We start from the raw sequence: 23114 nt of genomic DNA, 5'->3' as shown, positions 1-23114 counted from the left end.
CAGAGAACTGAAATCACTTCACATTTTCTAAAAAGACATATGAGTATTTTTAAACAGCCCTGACTGACATGTTTCATAATCCTAAGCACCTGCACATTAATTTCTATGATGACAAATCCTTCCTGTCCTAGCAAGACTTTCTTGTGTCTCTATAACAGAAAGAATAAAGCAGCTGGAACCTAAACGAGGGTATACCTTAACTCAGCAGAACTACGAAATTAAGCACAATATACCCAAAGATGATGTCCTTGCTCTTTACTGCCTTTACATATTATTTCATCACAAAGATGAACCAGCAAACATGTGATTTATTAACTTTGGCATGTTAACTATGGATCTTCCAACAGTGATCACTCAGTGTGCTAGCAGTGGTAAGCTCCACCACTCAGATTCAATTCAAAATTCTCTAGCTTTTGGAAAGGCCACAAACACCAAGTTTTTAGTTTTCCAGCATGGTCTATGGCAAATGAATAATAAAGTTCTGTGATTTTTCTTCTGAATGTGTTGCATGAGACACAGGCAATGCTCCTTGGAGAGAGAACTGCTTATCAGATGTTTGAGGAAACATCTCAAAATCACTTAGTTAATGCCACTACTTAGAAGGCATTATCAGTTATATGGAGACAGATAATCTACATGAATCCACATCAGAAATATAATTTGAATCTGTGACTAATCTTCTAAATAATATAGAACTTTTTTTTTTTTTTTAATGTATCCAGAGTTGTGAAAATCAGATAAGATGAACAGAGAGGGCTGCCTTTAAAATGGCATCAGCTCTGCAATGCTGTTAGACTATTTTTCAAACTGACTCACATAGAAGCTCTTGGAGTTATACTGCCAGTGGCAGCTCATGCCAGAATACTATCTTATTCCTCAGCAGTTTCATGTCTCCTGACTATAGCTAACTTTCCTACACATTTCTAAGGTAGGAAAGTAGAACTCATTCCTTGTAGCCAAATAGCAAGGAAGGAAAAATATGTCAGAAGTCAGAGTCAGTGAATGGCTGTGGCTGGAGGGGACATCCAAGATGACCTGGTCCAACCCCTGCATGGCACCAAGCAGAGACAGCTGGAGAAGGCTGCTCAAGACGAGGTGCAGCCAGGTTTGCGTGGCTTTGCAAATGAGACTTCAACATCTCTCTGGGCAGACCGTTCCAGTATTTCATTACCCTCACAGTAAAAATGTGTTTTCTTATGTTCAGATCGGATTTCACATTTCAGTTTGTGCTCATCACCTCTTGTCCCCTCTCTGGGCACAACTGAGAAGGGTCTGTCTCCAGCTTCTTCACTCCCTGCCCTCAGGTATCTGCACATTTATTTGTATCCCTCCTGAGCCTGTCCTTCTCCAGGCTCAGCTTGCTCAGCCTCTCCTCCTAGGAAGGATGCTCCAGGCACTTAATCATTCAGTGGCCCTCCACCAGACATGCACCAGTGTCTGCATTCAGCCAGCATCTAAGCAGTACGAATGAGAGGGCTCTTAGCTGGCCTAAATTGGCATCATTATATTGATTTCAGGGCAAATTCAGATCTATTTAGATAGATAATGGCTCCATAATTTGACAGCAGTAAAGGCAACCACTGAGTTGGAAGGAGTAAACACGAAAACATTCTCAGTAAAGATGAGTGTTATATATCCAGTGGTAAAAGTTTATACTAATTAAGTAGCATCATTGAAGCTAAGAGGTAGCTGCTAAAAAAATCTCTCGATTTTCAGTTCACTTTCCTCATAATTATAAAACAAGATTTTGGGACAGAGAATCCTTAATAGTTCTGGAACAGGTGTTTTGTACTTTGCAACGCAATTTCTCCCATTTTTGTTTTCCAAATTACAAATGAGTTAACTGAAACCAATTAAACTATATTCTGCACTGTGAAAAGTAATCATGGACATACAGTTAAATGTTTAATATATTAATGCAATTCAATTTTGATTTCAAATATAATATTTCTAATGAAATGTATGCATAATTCATACCAAAACTTCTACAGTCCAGATCACCTTGACAGATGTTCTGGTATCACAGCATCATGTGATAAAGTACATATCGGTAAAGTATTTTTTACTACTCTGTCAAGCACCTGACACAGAACAGGGGGCAATGTGCTTTCTGCCATGATGTCGCTCTAAAAGCCCAGACCTATCTGAGATTAGCATAAAGCCCGTGCCAGTGCACAGCATGGCCAGATTCCCTTCTCACTTCAAGACAAGTACACCAGGAGTAGCATTCATTCATCTTTCTGAATTCAGGCGAGCTGGTAGAAGAACAAAAAGCACTGTTACAAAAAAATATGTTGACACATTTTAAGTGAGATCCATGATGTTGATGAAATCCTACTTTTCCTAAATTCAAGCAGTTTTGCCTCTGAATTCCTCCTAACATGGAAGCAGGATTAAGAAAAAACCTGATTAATACAACAGACTTGCTCTCAGAGAAGATTGGTTTTTATATCCCACCCTACCTATTGCAAAAATCTGCTTCCTCAGCATGATTCATAAAAAAACAAAACAAAAAAAAAAAAAAAAATCCAACCATGGCAGCCTAAACCTTTTTTACTTTTAAAATACTACAGAATGTGCCTCAGCCTTAATTACATCTCTTGAACATAACACAAGTTTCTTCTCTTCTGTAAATAAGCAAACATTCCTAACTGAAGGTGACGTTAATTTCCACTTCTGGAGAATCTGGTGTGCTACTTTAATATATACATATTTACACATATCTATGCTGTTAGGTTTATTTTACAAAGAATATCACGTTATGTATCTCAGGAAACAGTTCTTGAATCTTCAGGAAAAATTTGAGGAAAAACAACTATGTATTCCCAATGGCCAATGTAAGGTTGTTAACAGAGATTCCAGGTCTGCTTTTGGTTACGATATTTTCGTTTATTCATTGCTCACATACCAAAGCACAGGCAGAAGTTCACAGTGTTCCAAGTGATACTCCCACTGCACTCGCCTTGACATATTTTGACATCTGTTACTGGTTCTTTATCAAGTTTTTACACGAGTATAATATCGGACTGGATTTTTTCAGATCATCCCTTTCATGAAGCAATTTGGAGATGAACCAGACATTACCAAACACATTTGGGTTGACTTTCACAAATAGTAAAAACTTAGGAAAATAAAAAAATCTTTTTAATGGGGTTAAAAAAAAAATATCAAAGAGAGGCTCCACATTTTACTAATATATAAGCAGTAAATAGGTTACATTTTTAAAGAAGGAAGTTACATTAAAAATCCCACTAATCTTACCAGAAATAAGCAACAGAGACTTTAGAGAGGTTGTTCCAATGGTGCTGCATACTGCTTATTTTTCATTTTGTATTTTCCTACTTCACTTTTATTTGAATGCCCACTTTGCAAATAATCTTTTACTTCACATAACAGTAAAAATACAGCAAACCCTTCTGACATATTTAGATTGCTGTTCATTGTTTACTTGCATTTTAATTAATTGCAACATAACCTTTTCAAGTAGATTGAAAGCTTATTAAACAAGACAAAATGTTCAATTTCAAGATGGAAACAATTCAGTGAAAAGTAAGTTTTCATTTACAATTTAAAGCTGACCCAGTAGACTGGTGGCCATAAAGACACTTGTATTTCTTTCTCATGAAGAGAGCATACCCTAATATCTGAGCCCTCAGATGGTAATCACAGTGTAGCTGGAACCTACTCTCCCCTGTAGTTGTGTAAATCTGTAATACAGTCATTTATTTCAGTAGATTTCAGCTGGAATACTCTAAAAGCAACATTTGTTTTAAAATGAATGGGTAAGCATTAAAAGAACTTGCAATTTAGCACTCTCCAGACTAGACACACACTGTACACTACTAAGTGGTGCATTGTCAGTTAATTCATTCAAATGATTCTTTTCCTCTTTTTTGTTTAGACATTAGAATGAAAATCTAGTGACTGCTGCTTAGCACCCTTTCAGAATGAAGTCTATGCATGTGCATCAATTAAACAGCCCTGATTACAAGAATATTAATATTTATTAAGGAAAAAAGGGAGTATCTACTTGCTATTTATTCTTGTAGCTGCGTAACTTCTTGTAACTTCTAGGTAGTGACCATTTTGATTCACAACAGTTTTCACGTGGTGAGTTCCTATAAGAAAAAAAAAAAAGAAGAATTTTTAATTATGTATGATTAAAGAGGCTCCATTAAAAGCAAGTAGGTCAGCACTTCCTTTGAAAAGACTGCTTTGAATGAAGTCATTACAGTAATGCTTGTGCTCCAAGCTGCCTACATTTTAATTTACACATTCTACTCTTAACATAGGCCCAGCCAAACCAGTTAACTTTAAAATGCTCAAAGTGAAATGAAAATAACTTAAAAGTGAAAAGAAGAGCAAAGTTATGTCTCCAAAATGTGAGTTTCCTGCTGTCAATCAGCTAACATGATCATACCTTTTTATGAAAGTTTGACAATCTCATAAAATCAAATTTATACTAGACCTATCCCGATATCTTGGCACTTGCCATGAATCACAATGGATAGAAGTCATTATAGTGGACATTTGAGACTGAAAGGTAAATTTTATTGATAACCTTTTAGTGGTGTAATAGAAATACAAAGAAAAAAAAAAACAAACAAACAAACAAAAAAAAAAAACTTGCTATAAACAAATGCACCAATGGGACAATTTAGAATGAAACTACCTGACTGAGTAAAGGGAAGAACAGGAATCATCCTGTATCTTATGGAAAGTTCTCCAGCAGTTAATTTACAGAAACTCTGTGTATTTACAGAAACTACCATCTATACGCTCCAGCATTATTTAATATCAGTACCAGCAGAATATCAAAGAAGTGCCAAACATCACACTACTTCCTCTTCACTCGGGCTTGTAAGCAGGTAGGAAAGAAGGAGATCACGAAGCTCGAGGAAAAAAAAAAAAGATAATATAAAAAGAATCTCTCTTACATCAGCTTCACCTTGAGCTCAGTAAAGCACAACTTTATTTTTTTAATCCAGCTCCTTGCTTTGATCCAATGACTGTTGAATTAAAAGTGTACAACTACAGCATCTGTAACCCCAGACTAAAGGGATGTGCATGCTCGTGACCAGCCGTTCAGAAAAGAGACATGCTCACGCACAGCCGCTCACCAACAGCCCACCCAGACACTACACCAAGCTGGGTAACCCAGCCAGGCCGTAAAGACAGAGGGAAGAAATACAGCAGTGCTCCTAAGCTGAATAAATAATGGGTAGGGACTAAAAAGTCACTGTCATGAAGAGAAACCCCAAATTCAAACTTAGAGAAACAAGTACACCCCCTGCAAAAATTTCCAAATTAACATTTTTGAATTGAGAATAATCTTTTGTCAAAACCAAAACTTGTTATGCAAACACGTTCCTACAAGAGCTTTGTTTTCCAAAGAGAAGCTGCAAAAGTGTTCTGATGAACTCAAGATGATCCAATTTAACCTTTCTGGAGCAGAATACCAAAATAACTTTCAATTTAAATGTTTTCTATCCTCTAACAAACTCAAAATCAAACTTTTGGATTATAACAGAATGAAAGGCTCAACTGACCATTTTTTAAACAGTGATTTTGGAAGAAGTTCTATAGTCTTTGTTTCAACCCAAAAGGAAAAAAAAAAAATCCTCTGGAACTGAAATCCCCCAGTTTGACCAGCTGCAGTTTCCAGGCAACCAAATCCCTCTCTGAAGGAGGATGCTTAAAGCAGGCTGTGGCTTGAACACAACTTCCCCAGAGAAATGCAGTGTACTTAGCACACTTGTTTGGAGAAAAAAGAGGCATATGGGAATGGGAAGGTGTCTTGAGCAGCCACAGGGAGATTTTGGACAGCTCTGACACTGAACATACAGATGGAATTGAAAGAAAATACAGAAATCTCCCTATCAAACTAAGCCAGTCAGTAAATAATGAAGCCTGTTCATTTATTGTCTAGCACGATTTAATCTTATTGCTTGTGCATGGTACAGCCAGCCAGCTCCAGTCACCCACATCCAGCGCTAGGCATGATCCAGGACAAGAAAACATCTCAGAGGGGAAGAAGAGGACACATCAGAAATGTTTTTATTCAGTATTTTTAGAATAAAGACGTTAACGAAAGTAACAATACCTAAAAGCCTTGTATTAAGGACATTCTAGCGGAGAACACTGTTGCTTTGTACAGCACCCCTAGGGGGAAACTGTCTTCTGAAAGGCTTTTAAACAATATTTATAGGCCCAGTAACAATAATATTTCAAAGCCTTTGAAAACCAGCCTTATTGCACTTGGCTAGTCTCCTGCATTATTTTCCCTTTGTGCATAGCATAATGACCTTCTATCAGGTTCCCCACAAAAAAACTATTTCAAAATAAGCTGGAAAATCAGGCACTTCAAAAGTTAAAAAATGCCTAAAATAGGTTGCCCTTAGAACCTTAATTTTACCCCATTTTTATGTCTACAGTCCTCAATTGTATGGTATGATCAATGTGGTTTGGGCTCTGTTTGAGGCAAAAGTACTGTGAAAATCAAAGCAAACATGTAATAAACTCCACCAAGAATGCCAAGGATCTGTATGTCACACAGTTCTGAATTGCTTTTCATAAGCATGGAAAGAGGAATAATTTCATTTCAGAATTACTCACTGCCAAATTTCTACATTCTGCAGCAGAATGTGCAAAACTCCTACAATAATTTTTAAGATCAGAAAGTAAGCTATTCTTCATTGGTCCTCAGAAGCTGCTCTGATAGTTATTAAAACTTTTTTTTTTTTTTTTTTTAAAAAAAAAAAAAAAAAAAAAGAAAAGAGGACAGAAACAAGTCTGGAAAATGTCAATAAAATGCTTCATCTAGCCAATATATACGCAACTTAGATGGTGTGACTAACCTGGCAATACTCAGCCTGCTTAGTTACACACAGCGACACTGTTCTGTCTGTAAATCAGAGGAACAAATCTAGCCTTGGATATTCAGCCTCCAGAAAGGAAGCACCACTGTATATGACTAATATAACAGTAACTTGCTTTTGTATTTATTTTTTTCATTAAATTTCAATGAGCAAAACAATAAGGAATCAAGAAAACATTAAAAGTCTAATAAATTTGTCCACTGAAGTGATATAGTGGGATACATGACTGAGAAATTTTTTCTGCAGGTAGCAAGAATATCTCAACATAAAAGCCTGCTTTCTAGCTATTCTCAGCTATAAACATGCCTGAATATGGCCAAAGACACACCACTACTGCTTTCCCAATATGCAGCTTCTTATTTCTCTTACCAGCTCAGCCTGTGCCTGGCTCACACGAGTACTTCACTGATTTACACATAGAAACTTTGGGCAGAGATGAACTAGGCCTGCATTGTTTAGATAGAATCCATCCTCTGGATATCATAAACATTTATCTGGAGAAAATATTTCTAGTGTTTTATTTTCTTCAGAACACACAACACCTGGAGGCATGTACAACCTGGAAACACAGAACCCAACAGTCAGTGTCTTACAGAAAGCAGGTATTTGTTCAATATGCCATTCCAAAGGGACAAATTCTTTAGCCACTTAAAACCATTTTTTCCTCCAGAATAAATTGTTTGCTTTTTAGTGTCTAGCATTGATTTACAGCCCTTACAATGAGAAGTGATCCAGACTGTGAGCATGAGAGCAATTATTTTCTGATGATGCTGTGCCCTTCCCAGACTGGATGGAATAAGAACAGCTCTGTTTGCACATCACTGTTATAAATGCAAAGATTTCCGATGCACTTACATGTTTTATGCTGCAAAAACATCTCCTAAGCTTAAGTGATAAATACAGATGGGTATCACTTGAGAGCATCATAAATTATATCAGATTTGTAAATGTGGCAGGGTTTCATCCTTTCATAGTCAAGTACTTGCGACATATAATTGGATTATTAAAAGATGTGAAATACTTTTTTCTCACTTCATGATCCAGTTTACTCACAGCTTGTAAATCCCGTGGAGCAGCAGTACAGCAAGGACCATGTAAGTACAGTAAGGAAACGCAAGGATTGTTGCCCTAAGCACTCAGAACATGGATTTGGCACTGGTGGAGACAGCCTCTCATGACCCACCAGGCTGACTAGCAAAGCTCCAGCCAAAACCAGTGTTCGGCACACTCCTGTATAGAACAGGCAGGCAGCACAGAGGAAAAGCTTGTACCTGATGAGCTGTGAGTGCCTATGCCCTGTCCCAGGTGCAGTGCAGGGAGCTCCACTTTCACAGCATCAGTGTTATCTCTAATCAGGAAAGCTGTCAAAACATTCCTGTCTAAACTAGGGAAGGGTCTGGATGCCCCAGATACTGGAGCTCACCAGACTCAAGTTGTCTTAGATCAGACTATAATCCGACTTCTACATGTACAGTATTTAATGTTTCTCTTCTTTCTCCTTGAATATTTTTGCTACCAACAGTGTTCCTCTTTTTTTCCCCCATCCCATCTCCCATTTAGAAAACTAACTTTATGACAATTGCCCTCTGGAACCAGGAATTTGTACTTATCAATGCATTACAATAATTACAATAATATTTCCACACGTGTTCAGAAAGTAAGGAAAGTTGAATATGGTTTTAGGAAGCAGCAAACCCATTTTTCATTCTTTCACTGCTGTTTTAGGAAAGAAACTATCAAGGACAGCCCATCTCGCAGAGGAACAGAACGTTATTTCCTATAAGCATCAGTTAATGAATGCTCTATTTTAGGTGTTACGACTTTCCATCAGGAGACAGAAAATTGTATATAATGTAATATAATGGCGTTCAAAAAAATAATCTGGTACTGCTAGCCTCAAGTTTCCTAACAAACCAAATACAAGCTATTGGGAAGCTATTCTCAGGATAGACATATTACATTTCAGATATGAAAATTCCAAGACATTTTGAGAGAAGTGTGTAATTTCCCTCAAACAATAAATACAGAATGAAGCACTACCAAACATTACTATTTGGTCTATAAGAGAATAAATTTGTTTAATATAGTGTTTAACCTCAAAGATGAAAAATCAGATGCATCTATGAAGTGTATCCTAATGAGGATTCTAGCCTGGGAGAACACCTAACTTAGCAACTTCTGATTTGAAGGGCTATCTTCTGTTATCAGAAGGTTTACTTACAGGTTTTTACACAATGAGTTTGGAAACTAATTATGTCACACACAGAGAACGGAATTTATCTGAAAACAATCAAGTAATAACACACTTCAGCAGAACCAACCCAATTTTTTCAGATGAACAGCTTTCCTTGTCACATTAAAAAAAAAAGAAGTCTGAAAATAGTCATTCTTTTCAAAAATTTCAAATGGGAGCTGCCAACTAAGGAAAACACAAAGTATAATGAGCAAGTAAAACCAAGCTTTCTGTCAGTGTGCGTGTCCCATTCTTCACTGGATTCAGACTCAGAAAACCAAGTTCCGTGACACTCAGCAGTAGCAAAGCCTGTTTTCCTACAGAAATATGTTTTTTGTTAAATCCCCTTCTGGTCAATTGAAGCTTTTTTCTGCAATGGGGATGTTTACAAATTTTCTTTCTTTTGTGGTTCCCTCCTGTATGAGTTTATTCAGCAACCTTCTTCCTTAGGTGGGACACCCTTGAGGCCACTTAATTTTTTTCTCCTGTCCCCAAATGTGTCAATATTTAATTGCACTGGGTAACTCTATCCAGTTTGCTGAAATCAATCAACACGATCAAAAGTTAACAGAGAAGGACAGAGTGAAATACACACACGTGCAGTGCACAGCTCCAAGAACTTAAGGCCAACTAACGATTGCCATCCTGAGGCACCGATGCCGATGTGCAGTGCTGTTGTGGGCAGAGCTGCGACCCCATGAGCACCGGAGCCAGGCCACCACCAACAGCACCAGGGAGAGCTCCAGGCCCTGAGCTTGCTCAGAGGAGCCGGGCAAAAATGCACAACTGAGCCAGTGCCATGTCTGGGGGTGGATTTCAGAAGCCTCAGATAGCCTTTGCTACAGCCCTCGGACAGTAGGCTCAGGAGCATTTCTTCCTGAGAGGAATCCATGGCAGTTAGCACTGGAAAATCAGAATCATGGTAAGTAATCGATTTATCTATATATTTCAAATGAATCATACCAGCATGATTTTATTTCAAGCAAATGCAAACAAGTACTATATATCCATAAAAAGAGGACTGGAAGCCAGCTCATCTAGCCTGTCTCATTCACTACTAGCAGGAGCTCAAGTTTCATGCGAAGGAACCCGGGCTGGCACCTTCTGCAGCATTAGCTGTGCATTTGGTTGAAGTAGCAAGCATGGAGGAAGTACTGATTTTCTTGCTCCTCCACACCTTGCCTATGCCATGCTTTTGGTAGATTTTCTCATGCAATAAAAGTGTTTATAAACAAAAACAAAAGAACTGCAAACCCAGAAACATGAAAGTCCACAAAATTTTAGACCCTTCTTAATTAAGAAAAATAATAGCAATATATGTTGGTGTACTGACTTACATGTGAGCACCAACAAAATTAAAGAAAACAAACATTTGTAATAACACAGTGGTCTGAAATGTCAGACCATGATTCTAAATTAATTTTCACGGAAGTCTGAGTTATATAAGCACATGGCAATATCCATCATCTTCTGAAGTCACAGACAGCAGTTTTGAAAAAAATGAATGAAACATGAATGATATATGCATAATTCTGAGCTATATTCTGTCATCCACTACACTGTAAATCAGCTTGAGAGCTAACTCAACTGACTCTTGCAGCCTTTCTTTTCAATAGGAAAATCCTCCAGGGCACACTTCTTCCGTAGCAGTACACGTTCCATTTTTTCAGCTGGCTTTCAAAATTATCTTTGTACTGACAAAAAGGAATAAAGGTTTCCTTAAATGCAGGAGTCACTGTCTTTAAGGGCAGCCAAGCATAGGACCACCAGTTGGGTGAATGTAATGACATGTTTAGAGACTAGGGAAACTCTTAACAGCACATGTACAAAAAGAAACACATTATATATCCCAGGGCTGGAATATATTTTAGATGAAAATGAAGCTTATCCTATTGTCTTAGCTGGTCACTGGAACTCTGCAGGAAAGGTGATGGATAATTGAAAACTGGCACCTTTCTGTTCATAGCCTAGCATGTCTGTCTTTATCCAGTGGACGTATTTCTGCAACCTGAGGCATGATGAAGTTACATGATTTAGACTGATCTTTTTCAAGTATCAGGTCACTGTAAGTTCTATGTGCAATCTTACAAACCAAACAATGCTGCCACCTTTTAGGCAAAACTTTCAACCTCTTTCAAGGCCCCATACACCATTGTTTGGAAATAATGAACAATGATTCAACACAAATCAGTGTCATCTATATTTCCAGATGATTAACACTGCAATGAGCTATCAGGAAACTAAGTTGCTCACAAGTGCCCAGAGACACAGCCCATTGTTCAAGTTCTGGAATTACTCCCATTCACCCAAAACCAAGCAAGTCTTCCACCAGCAAGATCAGAAAATGGGGAGTTAATACCACTGATGCTTCCAGCAACTGAAATAATTCAATTATGTTTTTGAGAGCTTAAAAACAGCACGTAATTTCCACAGAAATAAAAACCAGATTAGCTGAGACATGCCGATCAAATGCTAGACAGTTCTGTATGCACTAGTGGATAAAGCAAGGTCATTTCTGCAGGTCAGTGATCTACTCTGGCTTGGCTCCTTTTCTTCCAGACACTTGGCAAAATGTATTTTTAAAGGATTTTTTAAAAAATCGGTTATTTTTAAGACAAACAAGTCATTTCAGACTCTGTATGGAGGTTACAAATAATTCTCTGGAATAAAGCCTCTAGACTCCGTTTCTGTTTCTGTGCAGAAAGCACTATTTTCACTTCAGAAAGGGTGATTAAATTCTTAATTACCCAACTTGCACATAAACGTGTCTTTCAGTAGAAGTAAATGTGCTTTTTATAGACAGAGGTTAAAGCCCAGTTTCAAAATATGTCCCTTGGTGTCTATTCAGTAACTACCAAGCTGCTAAAAACTTGGAGAAGTGCACACACGTACTCATACAATGTCAGAGGCTCCCTTTGGATGCTCAGTGAGGTGCATCACACCTCTGCCTTTGCAAGCAAGCGTGGAACATCAGCACGCTGCAGTCAGGCTGCAGCAGCAGGCATCGCTCCCGGCAAGCTGGCCTTGGCTCCCAGCAACGATGGGAGAGCTCTGCTAGCAGGAGAGGCATGTTTATGTGCACTGTAAAGATAACACTTAAAATAGTTTTGATTCCATTTGGGAAAACAATTTTAGTGAGTGTGAATGCAATTGTGCTCTATATCATTCTAATTATATTGTGGCACATCTCATAAAAGGAACTCAAAAAAAAAAAAAAAAAAAGGGATTTGCATGTTGTGTAGTTCATTGGCACGGTATTTACTGTCAAATACAGTAAATACTCCCATATTCCCATACATTTAAGAACATTCTATCCACAAATGTTGGATATGTGAGAAAAATGCTTGCATGCTATCCTTTTAGAACTTCAATAAAGCCAAATCTATGACTAATAATAAAGTGTAATGGTTAAAGATGGTTACATCTTTAATAATAGATATTAGTCAAAGTGTCACCAAGTGTGGTTTCTATAATTTAGTATCTCATTCAAAGATCTATTTTTCAGTGCAGCTAATGTCAAGTTCTCAAAACCCCTACAAAGATAACACACTGATTTTATCCTGTGCATAAGGGCAGCACGGGAAAGAAATCAAGATGAGTAATTTCTCCTTAGCAGCTTGTAACAGAATGGTATACAAGCCAAAATTTTAAATGGATTTTAAAAAGCATTCAGACATGCATAAGGGAAAAAAAAAAATCTAAAAACAAATAATACAGATAAAATGTTTGATTCAGGAAGTCCTTGAGGGGCTGCACATTAATAGGAGTGTGTGCCAGGGAAGGATGATCTCATGCAGTATTTCTGTAAGCATTGTATGTGTATAATACCAGGCTCTTGAATGCCTCAGTGAAGGTCTCTACTTCTCCCTGCCATGAGCAGCTTACCTGCAACCTACCAACCACACGCCACACTGCCATCAGACCTCTTCAGAAAAATGGCAGGACACAGAGCCAGGGCACGGATGAGGCTGGAGGTGCCTCTGAGCCCACCTGCTCCAACCTTGGCTCCAGCAGGGCCACCAGGAGCAGAGCCTCAGCACCACCTCCAGGACACAACCTGTGGGGACAGCATCCAAGGCCTTGCTGAGGCCCAGGCAAACAGTACCCGCTGTGCAAGGACGTCAGGAAAAGGGGAAGTCTGAGAAATATCAGAAGTCCTGGTAGGAAATGACTTACTTGTACTGTTCGTACAACAGAGACAAAGCTTCCCTGAGAGCTGCCATAAAACTTCTTGGTTTTAGGAGGATATCCCTCCATGCATGTTCCCTCATGGTTGCTGCCACCTGCAGCCTCCTGCTTTGCCACAGACATGCCCTGCACCGAGCAGCAGCAGCCCCCGCCAAGGAAAGGCTCAGATGTATTTGCCCTTACTTGGTTTCCTGCCTCGCCCTTTAGCAAGGTAGATTTCACCGCTCATATTTTCCTAACGGTGATGTTAGTTACAATCCATTACCTCGTTTATGTGATAGATGGGAGTTCTACTGAAATCAATGCAGTTTTGTACAGCTACTGAGGTCTACTCATAAAGAATGCAAGAAACACGCTACAGGATGAGGTCACCAGAGCCCTGTGCTGCAAATATCCTCTGCAAAGCACTCACAGGAGGAACAGCCTTTAGCTAATACTAGTCTAATATTAAACATCTGAAGACTCGGGTCCTCAAAAATAACAGCTAAATAATAATATTAACAAACAAACAAGATACTTGCAACAAGCAAAGGTAGAAAGATACATTTTAAGAAGTATGTTTTAATAGGTTATAAAAGTATATTTAGTAGAATTCTTCATGGAACTGCATGGATAGGACAAAAGAAGGTAAATTGAGATTTAAAAAGAAAAAACGTTCCTGAGTCAGCATAGAAATGTGTGAGTACATACAAATGTCTACTGAGAGAAGCAAATGACTAGGGAACACTAAATCCAAGTAGAAACAGGAGCAAATACTTCCTATGTGTAAGACTATAAAAGAGACAAAAGACCTTATGAAACGAAACTGTAGTGCATGTGAAAGCTAGGAAGAAAAGCTAAAAATGACCCTGGGAGAACTGCCCACCATACAGATGAAAATAATAAGAGTAAAAAGAGATAGATAAGTGCCTGGAGAGTAGAGATAAGCAACATCATAAAACAAATTATTTGCTTTGAGGAAGGGAGGGCGGCTCTTTCTGTTGTCCCTGCAGTACTGCCTCACAGAGACTGCAGCTAACTCTGCAGAACATATTCCTGAGCCTTTGCCCATTTGAGAAAGAAATAAACTTCTTGTAAAACATACTGCAGGCCTGCCTCTATGTACCCACATAGGCATCTTTACTGCCAGGATGTAAAATTCCTTCTATATGAGACTGGACAAAGTTTTCTTCTATTTCACTTCCCATCAACTTGCAGGAAGGAGGAGAATACAGTAGCAGCAAGAGTTGACTCAAAAAGAGTTGGGAATCAGCCATAAAAGAAAAAATAATTAAAAAAAAAAATATGAAAAAAATCACAAAGAAAGAGCAAAAGAGGGTCAAGGAACACAAAAAGGGAGGTGGAACACTGCATTTTTCTTCAGTGGTAATGAGGGAAATCAAAAATGAAGAAAAAAGCTTCTTCCAAAAATTAACAGTTAAACACAACTCTAACATGAGAGAAAATTACTGCAAAAAGCTGAGGTGGAAGAGATGCTATCCAATAATGATTCACTCCACATTAAAAGGAGACAGGAGAGATGATGAAAAATAAATAAAAAAATAAAAAAAATAATAAAAAAAAAAAAACAAGTCTCTAGGAAAGGCTCTTACTGTGGAAAATTAGAGAACTTAGAGAAATACGTATTGAGAAAAATTAATCAGTGATTTTTTCCAGATGAAAATTGATTTCTCAAGTCTGATAATAAAGGCCTGACAAAGGAAATACGGATGAATGAAAGGAAAAAATATTGTGCCTGCAAATCTGAACAGTGATTAAAGGCAGAGCACATAATTAGAAAAATATATTTCATGATTACTGACAAAAAATATTTTAAACCATCTTGCCACCTTCATGATGTCATAATATTCATCAGTAAATTTTAGAACATGGGGAAGTCGCAGAAAGTTATATTAGGATATTTACTGAAAATAATACAAGATGGAAATGAAATGTTTTGTCTAACAGATGATGATGTATAAGGACAATGATGTAAAAACAAAGAAGCAATGTCCAGTTATTTTAAAGGGTAAATAGTCCCTTAAATAAATGCTGTGGCTTTGTCAACTACATCAAAGTTAATCTGAAAAATTTTATGTTCCTATAATAAAATGGCACTTGGCCTGCCTCGCATGTTCAAACTTTCTGCTAAAGAAATGAGGTTCAGGATCTAGCAGTGTGGCAAGAGAAAAGAATGCCCTAATAGCTTCCTGCAAAACTCAGCCAGGCAGAACACCACAATAAGCTGTGTTCTGTGGGAGTTTCAAACATAATTATGTCTTCAGCTTTATGTTAAGGAATACTTTAAAAATACTTTATGTTACAGAAATACTTTAAAAAGAATTTTTAATACTTTTTTTTTTTTTTTTTTTTTTTTTTTTTATCTTTACAAGTGAAATAAATTAAGATTGTGGCTGCTGCAGTGAAGGTAAATGTGAATGTGTTAAGAATACATATTGCAAGGCAGCACGCTTTTCATCCCGAGTGTGTGTATATACATATACACACGCGGTGGCTCCTGCCTGGGACTGGGTGAGGGCAGGAAGAGGACAAGGAGCTCAAATTGGCCTTTTTATTCTATATCCAGTTAGGTTTTTTATTTTATGTATGGAGTGAATAAAAAGAAAAGAATAAGTACATATAATATTAGAAGAACCCCAAATTAATGTAGTATTTGCATTTTAGTTATTTTATGTTGGCATATCACTATGCTACATTTCTCTTTGTCTTCACCTCAAGATACTCTCAGGGGCTTGTTAGGTAACTTAATTGAAAAAACCTTCAAAGTTGTATTGTCTGTAGAAAATTATAACAGCAAATATCCCTATGTTAAAGGAAAGGGAAAATACAGAGCACGAGTGATTACTAGACAGTGACTCCTTTACTTTTTTTTTTTTTTAATTTGCTAGAAAGCAAGGAAGGGTTTGTAGCTAAAGAAACATGCACCTCTACTATGACCAGCCTGCTTGCTTTCATTCCTCAAGCGCTGCTCCCAAGACAAAAACTCAGCAGCTCCCCAGTGAATGTCCCACCCACAGCAGCAGCAGCGAGCACCACGCGGCCACTCTGCCGTGGTTTGTGCTCACCCTGCCGGGGAGGCATCCATCACTGCTCCGATGGATGTGGCTCTCGCTGGAATGCAGGGCAGTCGTTCATGTTTCATCCTGGTAATTTCGCTTCATTAGCTTCCATTTCCAACACGCATACATTTTTTTCCCCACTGTACAGATGTTCATAACGACACAGGCAATATATCACCCCAAGATTAACAGCGCTTCATTGTTCCTGCCACCCAGCCCTCCTATGTGATAATGAAACCTTATGAAACCACTAGTGTATCCAGCTAAAACTTACAGTTAGGTTTAAAAAGCATAGTGAGTAGACTAAAAAAAAAGATATTAAATAAAATCTTCCTTTCTTGTGTCCAAAAATGGGGGTAACTAGCTCAAACAGAATTGACTGATTTACCAACTGTTCTTTAGGTACATGAAATCACTGGGCTCTTTGTTTTAACCCTAAATTTAGTATGGTACTGCCCATAAAAACAATGAATAAACGGTGCTTTTGTGACTTTCCCACGAGAGGCTCTGGAATTTGCTTGCACTCTTATTCCAGGGTCATGCCATTAGTCCTGTCTGGTGGCAAGATGAAAAACGTGGGTCTGCAACTCAGGGTTCCCCAGCAAGGGAGGGACAACCTGTGGGCTCCCACAGGGAGGGCCCAACTCACCCTTTCAGCACACAATCCATTGCTTCACAGCCTACAGCACTAAAGCTCCACGTAGCACTGTCCTTCTGAGGCACCAGATGCTCTTTCTCTCCTCAAAATAAAACAGCAATTTAGAACAAAAATACAGACATACAAGCAGACACGTTCAGGCAGTCATATTCACACATTCAAATAAGCCCTGTGGGTCTCTGTGCTGGAAGCCAACCAAGTACAGATTTATTCCTCCAGTTCAGCCCATTAGGTTTTGACTCCAATGTTTCCTTCACTGGAAATGCCAATGCCCCTACTGGCTTCGCTCAGGAGTAAAAGTAGGGCCCAGCAACTGAACAGCCTTATGCTTAGATACAGTATCTCCATCCCAAGGCGAAAGTGGTTGCTGAGATTGCAGTGTTTATAGGATTGCATACATGCATGTATCTGGCCACACGCTTCCCTCACAAACCCAGTCAGACTAGAAGACAAAAGGAGTTGTAGAAGCCCAGTCTTTTCAGCAGTTGTACACTGCTGAGAAGGACTTCTACGCCAAAGCCTTCCACCAGCCTCCTGCTTTCAGCCATGCAAATGCCAGTAAGGGCACCCCGAAGGCTTGGGTGGGATGCCTGAGGGCTGATATGATCATGTCAGAAGATCACAGATCAGGATGATACAGTTAATTTGTTGTATAGAGCTGTCAGAATAAATTTTTGCTGTAGAATAACTAAAACAATCTGCCCATACTTTCCTTTTTATCAGAAGTTCTGAGGTAAAACGTTTTTAGAAGAATACACACACCACCTATCTTTATAATCACACAGACACCCTTACCTTTTTACCTTTTTTTTCCCACATGTAGAATTATCTTCTGACCCTTTTCATCCCTGGCACAATGACAAAGTAGCAATCCTTTTATATTAAGAGGTTATTTATTGAAGCAAAACATACCTGAATAGCTTAAATCAGATTAGGAAAGGAAACACTATCTCATGCTAAAGCACCTAGCAGAGCACTGGGAGATCTGCAACACGTCTTGGCGCTGCAGCACACGATGCACGACGGGCAGCTGGTGCTCCCAGCACAGCACACAGCACCCCACATTGCCAGCACCCACAAAGGGTTTCTCCATGAGCTTGGGCTGCTCTTTGTACACCAGTGCAGCTGCACATTGGTGCATGTTGTTGCCTTAATGACTCACAGCCTCATTAGTTCTGGGCTGGCTCAGGTCGCACGGCAATCTGACCACGGAGAACTGCCAAACAAAAAAAATCAGGGTTTGATCCCTATGCCTTTACGTGACATCACAGAAATACTAATGTGAGCACACAGCCAGACTCATCCATGATTCAATTTCATTATTTGTATTAAAATTTTACCACTAGGTAATCTGACAGGTATTTATTTCATTTTTTGCATGGTATGTGGCTTTTGGAAACATGCCGGCTTGGTTTGCCCTGTACTGATTTTTGGTACAGAAAAAACACTTCAAGACAGTGAAAGCCAGCAGAGATCACCCCAACACTTGGCTTTCCATTGCAGCCATGGTCAGCAGCTGGCACCTCGTAGTGGCGTGCAAGCACCACCATGCTGCCTAAGAAGATAGGACATCTCTGGGGCCAGGCTGGGCATGAACGAAATGCATTAAATCTAAGCAATAAGCTATAAATCTTAGCAATAAGCTACACATTCTTAGAGTGCAGACACCTCTCCTACTGGCATAAAGACCCACCTGCAGGCTGCCAGCTTCTACACCAGCTGTAGGGGATAGCTGCTTTCCAGGTACTCCTTGGGCTGCTCATTTTCTCTTACAAGTGCTCCTGGCTGCAGCTGCACTGCTTCAGCTGCAGGGTGCTGAGCGTGGGCCCACCCTCACTGCAGGCTTTGCAGCTTTACCAGGTGAATGTCCTTCACTGAAATACTTCTGTATTGCCTCGGTGCCTGGGACAACTCCATGCTAAAATTACTGGCAAATAACTAAGGTGCTGAGAGTGAGAAACCCAGGGAGCCAGGACTTGTGTGACCACAAGGACCCTCAGACAACTTTTTGCTGAGCCTCTGGGTCTGACCTCCAGGACTCCCCTTTCCACAGAAGAGAAAGTGCTTTACAAGCAAGGTAACCACCCTCCCCAGCCTCTTCTCACCAATTTCTTCCTACCTGAAATTCCAAACTATTAAAATTAAGTTCTGATGCTGCGTGTTACCAGTTATTAATCAAACTGCATATTAACTGATTATCAGAATTTATATATGGCTTCTATTTAATTAAAAAATGAACTGATATTGACTTGTAATTCAGTGCATACTACTCATTAACAGCTAGGGCTATCAGTGTGACTGAACACTATCATATATGGATATTCTTAGAAAAAAAAAATCTAATTTTGATGAGCAGTTTTCTATTTTATGAAATCAAAACAGCAGCAGATCAGCACAGAGGTTGCAAAAACCATGAGCCGCCTGCCCCACCGGGCTGGAGGAGCCCTGTGGCAGCCAGTGGGACACAGCCCCGCGGGCACAAAATCTGGGACAGGCAGCTCCTACGTCCCAGGTAACACTCGCAGTACTTCACCGGCACTTTTTGGCATCAGCCATCATAACAAGAGGGCAAACAGAAGCCTAATTTCTCCCTCACAATGACTTGGATTTCAATAATTTCCAAACAATGTGTTTTAGTTTCATGGAGAGCTCTTCTCATGCCATTGGGAGGAGTTCTAGATAGTCAGACTATAAAATATATAAAAAATAAACCTATATAAATAAATAAATTACATTAAACTCTAAAAAGTGAGCTTAAAAAAAAAAAAAAAAAGTCATGAGTCACATCTACTAAAACACAACAAATTGCTTTAAAAATGCTGACGGAAGAAATGAGGTTTGCATTCTTTTATAGCCAAGCCTGATGTAAGTCGGGGCCACACCGTGCAAGTTTCGCACACTGGGCCCACGCCACGCGAGTTTCCCACTGGGGCCCACGCCATGCGAGTTTGCATGCAGGCAGCAGCACCAGAGCTGTCAGGAAGGACAGAGCCTCTCACCACCGACGACGTGACACATCCGTAAGCCAGCCCACGGTGTCCTAGCGCAGGAACTAGGCAAGCTGCAAGCAGTACTTCAGGAAATGCTATAAAATAAAACGCACCATGGTGGTGGAATTCTATTCCAGCTTTGTGCAGCTAATTCCCTTGGAAAGCGGTCTCTTTGGAGGCACCATGACTGTGTCACACCCGGACCACACTGCTGCAACAGCCCTCTGCCCTTCTCGGACTATCTGCAGTCAATAGTGACCACAGAAGTTTATTTTTCAGGTCAGTTGGAACTGCAGAGCTCCATTTGTCCATCATCTCTACCCCGTGTTTCCAGTGTACCAAGAGATCTGCATGCATCACGGTATCAGACACTAGGCAAGTACTTGGAATGAAAGCTCCCTACATAATATAAGCAAAAGACCTATATTTATGTCTTGCATGTTTGCATGCTTTTATGTCCTCATTTATATTTTTTTATATTTATGTTTGAATGTTTAGATGTCTATATATTTCTGAGTTTATATTTATGCATTTATATTCATAAATTTAGCTATTTATACACTTATATATTGTGTGCTCATATACTTACATATTTATATTTATACATAAAGACCTAAAGGATTTCACATTGAAACTGAAGAAACACTGGAGAAAACAAAAATCATTTCTGTAACTACACGCAATATCTGTTGCTTAAGAATTAAAAGACATCAATAACTTTACATTCATTTTGACATTAAAAATGTTATTACACTCTAGATTTTTTTTCCTGTGCATTCTTTATACCTAACTCCAAGTGACAGTAATGGGAATCCTATGAGCCGTTTTTAAACAACAGAATGAACCTTTTAGCTTTAAAACCTTTGGGTTTACTCGGTGGTTTTTAGCCCCTGGGGAGACCTGTGGATAATAGCTCACATTAAAAAGAAGATCTGTATTTTACAAAATGCAAGGAAAGGAAAGTCAGAGCCAAACATCTTTTGTATTCAAGGTCACACGTTACTTGGTGTGGGTGAGGTTACTCCTTTGGCTTGGACAGAGCTCCTCCAGTTCACAGCAGCTGAGGGTTTGGCTGCTTGTGCCAAGGTTCACCGTTCTACCTGCACCACTCCAACTGGACAAACGCTTTGTGGTGTATCAATCACATGCAAGGCAAAATGAAATGAATGATGTGGCTTAACAGCATTGCAATGTACCACACAAAGTATTTCAGAAAACTACTGTGGCTTTTTCCTGTCACACAGGAAACCACAGAGAGACACCAGAGAGCCCATTCAATACGCCATTTGCTTGTCATCTATTTAAATTACATTACAAACGTATGTCATCATGGACAGCCATAAGCAGAGACCTGAGATGTTGCAGTATGTCCCCACCTCTCCCCTCATGAGTGACACTGTCAGCTCTCATTTTCTGTCCTCCAGCCCAGCACCTTAAGGCAAGATTTCACGGAAGCAAGCTGTACAGTATGGTCAGTTCAACCGGCTGAGCAAGTCACCCCCAAGACAAACACTAGAGAGATGTTATACATGCTGTGGCATAGTCCAAATTTCAAAAGGAAGTTACTGAGTATTATATCACTTGGCACAGTCCATTTTTATTCACTGATGTAAAATACCAGCTGAACATTAGTAACTGCCTATGGCTACACATGTCTGCATCACTGCTTCGGCTCATCAGCTTCATTCAGGCACTCCTCCAACACAGAATAATGGCACGTTCAGTCTGGAAGTGCTCATCCTTGGTTCCTCCTTTCTCCTTCCATCCCAGTGACAGTTCACAAAACTGAAAAACTGCAAATACTTTTTCTTCATTACAAAAGCGTTGGCCAGTATTCTCCAACTGGCAATAAAACAAAAATGTAACATTTGTGTTAAATTCCAACTGACAGTCCAAAAAAAAAATAAAAAATAAGGTTCTACGTTAAATATTAATGATTCATTTTGTTTCCATTACAGAACAGCTAAAAAGCAGCAGTTCAAGATTGTTTCAGAGCCCTCCACAACTTTAAACACGCTAAGGCTGTAATGTGCATGTGTATCTGTCGCAACCGATTTTGCTCCAACTTATTGACATTCTCCTTATGCACATCACAAGGCACCAGCTAGAATGTTTGGGCCGGATCCAAAAAAGGAATTACTTTACCACTCGGATTTCTGTGCTCTCTCAGACGCATATGCTTTCTAATGTTATTTAACATTCATGGCTGCTAGCAATAATTAAGCACTCACTGGATCTGCAGAGGATGCTCCTGGTACAGCACGAGGAGGACAGCCCGTGCAAAAGACATAGGGAGGGAGGGGTGACCAGTGTGGGGCTGGTCTGAAGAGCCAGGACTTCTTCGAAAGAGCTCATCTCAGCCTTCCTACCTCAGACACGGTTCCTAGAGAGCGTGTTGTCCGCAGCCCCGAGGCAGGCAGCTCTGGCCTGTGTGTCTGAGCCGCTGCTGCAGGCAGAGCTCTCCGAGCTCTCCAGGCCTTGTGGAGAAAGCCCAGGCTGCCAGCCTGGCACTGCAGAGCTGCCACACTCCAGGCACCTGGCACGGCCACTATCCTCAGCACCAGAGGCCTATGGCAGCTCCAAATCACCCTGGTCGCCGTGCCGCCTTGGTTCTCTCCCTGCTGCACAGAGACGTTGCTGCATTTTTAAATATAAAGTTGTTTATGGTGAATTAATTTGCGCTAGGTAGTACCTGTGTAAATAGTAGTGCAGACAGGAAGGCTACAGGACTCCTGAGGCTTGTGGTTTACATGCTGTCTGGCAGAAAGGGAAACAGACTGCAAGCCAGACACAAAACTAGCACTCTAAGCTCTTCTTGAGGAGGAACCTGCACTCTGAGAAGAACTCAAAATGCAGCAGTTACAGGTGTGGAGAAAACCTGCCCCTCTCCTCCCAGCAGACAGGGGACTGCTGCTGAGCACACGCGTTGTAAGTGTGGATTCTGGGGGACGTTTCCCTACAGGCAGGGAATCTCTTCCCTCTTTTATCTTACAGGAACACCAGCAATGAGCTTTTGCTTGCAAAGAGGATGGCAATAACTGACTGTTTTTCTCTTGTGTGATGTCTGAGATTGAGTTTCTTCCCCCTTCCCTTCCTCTCAGCAGTAAA

General features: G+C 39.7%; 1 protein-coding gene across 13 annotated transcripts in view; it reads right to left on the bottom strand.

Moving 5' to 3' along the window:
• The window catches only part of LRRC7 (leucine rich repeat containing 7), a 175963-nt gene that overhangs the window by 117446 nt on the left and 35403 nt on the right, over nucleotides 1-23114 (bottom strand). For 10 of the 13 annotated variants that reach the window (XM_084527464.1, XM_084527460.1, XM_084527472.1 and 7 more), the window contains exon 2: nucleotides 4031-4118. In XM_084527464.1, the coding sequence (XP_084383590.1) occupies nucleotide 4031 (1 nt within the window). In that variant the 5' untranslated portion in view covers nucleotides 4032-4118. Of the gene's footprint in view, nucleotides 1-4030; nucleotides 4119-17803; nucleotides 17836-17928; nucleotides 18081-23114 lie in introns of those variants that run through there. The other 3 variants (XM_084527465.1, XM_084527467.1, XM_084527468.1) reach the window with 3 other exon arrangements.

Source organism: Aythya ferina, assembly GCF_964211825.1.
Source record: "Aythya ferina genome assembly, chromosome: 8".
NCBI classification, from domain to species: Eukaryota; Metazoa; Chordata; class Aves; order Anseriformes; family Anatidae; genus Aythya; species Aythya ferina.
Note: the sequence above shows the minus strand (reverse complement) of the source record. Positions and strands in the feature narration are given on the sequence as shown.